Here is a 1,023-nt window from a genome sequence, read left to right on the forward strand (position 1 = left end):
TATATCTATTTATTTATAATCTATATCTATATCTGTAGCTACAGCTATATGCACCGCACCACCAAACACCATCGTGACACTGCATATATGCGAGATAGTTGTATGAATCGAGTATGACCACCGCAACCAATAACACGTTCATATACATTCACACATCACAGCACCCGCATACACCCACCCACCCATTCACATACACCCACACACTCACTAACACACATCCCCCGTCCCTACCCACGCACGCACCTGGAAGTCAGTCGTCTCCAACATCCAAAAATCATCAAACATATTCAGACCATCCGTACCGCCGTAGATATAGAGCCGTCCACCAAACACCACACACGAGTGCGATCGCCTGGCCGTGGGATACTCCTCCTGGCCCTTGCGCATGCTACACACATCCGGCTTACAGGCACGCAGCAGCCACTCACCCGTAGCAAACCGGTATGTGTACACCTCTATGGGTGCGCGAGAGGGGTTAGGCACGCCCCCTCCGACCACGTACATGTACTCGTCATCGGCCACTGCCTCGTGTCTGTAGCGTGCGGTGGGGCGGGCGCGTGTGTGTGGCTGTGTGGTGCTGTGCGCACGGGTGTGGTCGCTGTGTGTAGCGTAGCCACTACTACCACTACCAGATGCAGCGGTGGGGGTGTGGGTGTGGGTATGGGTGTGGGTGGTGTGGTGTGTGTGGGGGGGTGTGCGAGTGTGTGAATGAATGAACCGCATGGGCTGCGCACCGGCCGCATTAGCCAGTTCACCACCAGCAGCGGAATCTAGCAACGTCCAGTGGCGACGCTCTGTGGAGACGGATGGAATTCAGGGTTGAGGGGTGAATTTGGTAGGATTTGGAAGATGCGTGAAAGGGTATCGAGGTGACAATTGGGATAAGGATTTCAAAAAAATGTAATATTTAGGATTTCTGAGGGGTGCAGATATCACACGCCATACATATGTGTGTAGAAAGGAAGAATTAGAATTAGCTTGGACACACTGATGTCAACTTAATACCCACGCAGAACTCTAATA

At 52.1% G+C, this 1,023-nt stretch overlaps 1 protein-coding gene across 1 annotated transcript in view; it reads right to left on the reverse strand.

Moving 5' to 3' along the window:
* Positions 1–1,023, reverse strand: part of SARC_02657 (hypothetical protein) — a gene marked incomplete at its 5' end in the record, with an annotated part of 5,550 nt that overhangs the window by 2,753 nt on the left and 1,774 nt on the right. The window contains one exon of the mRNA XM_014303592.1: positions 244–794. Coding sequence (XP_014159067.1) covers positions 244–794 — 551 coding nt within the window. The remainder of the gene's footprint in view (positions 1–243; positions 795–1,023) is intronic.

The sequence above is a fragment of the Sphaeroforma arctica genome (assembly GCF_001186125.1).
Source record: "Sphaeroforma arctica JP610 unplaced genomic scaffold supercont1.121, whole genome shotgun sequence".
Taxonomy (NCBI): Eukaryota; class Ichthyosporea; order Ichthyophonida; genus Sphaeroforma; species Sphaeroforma arctica.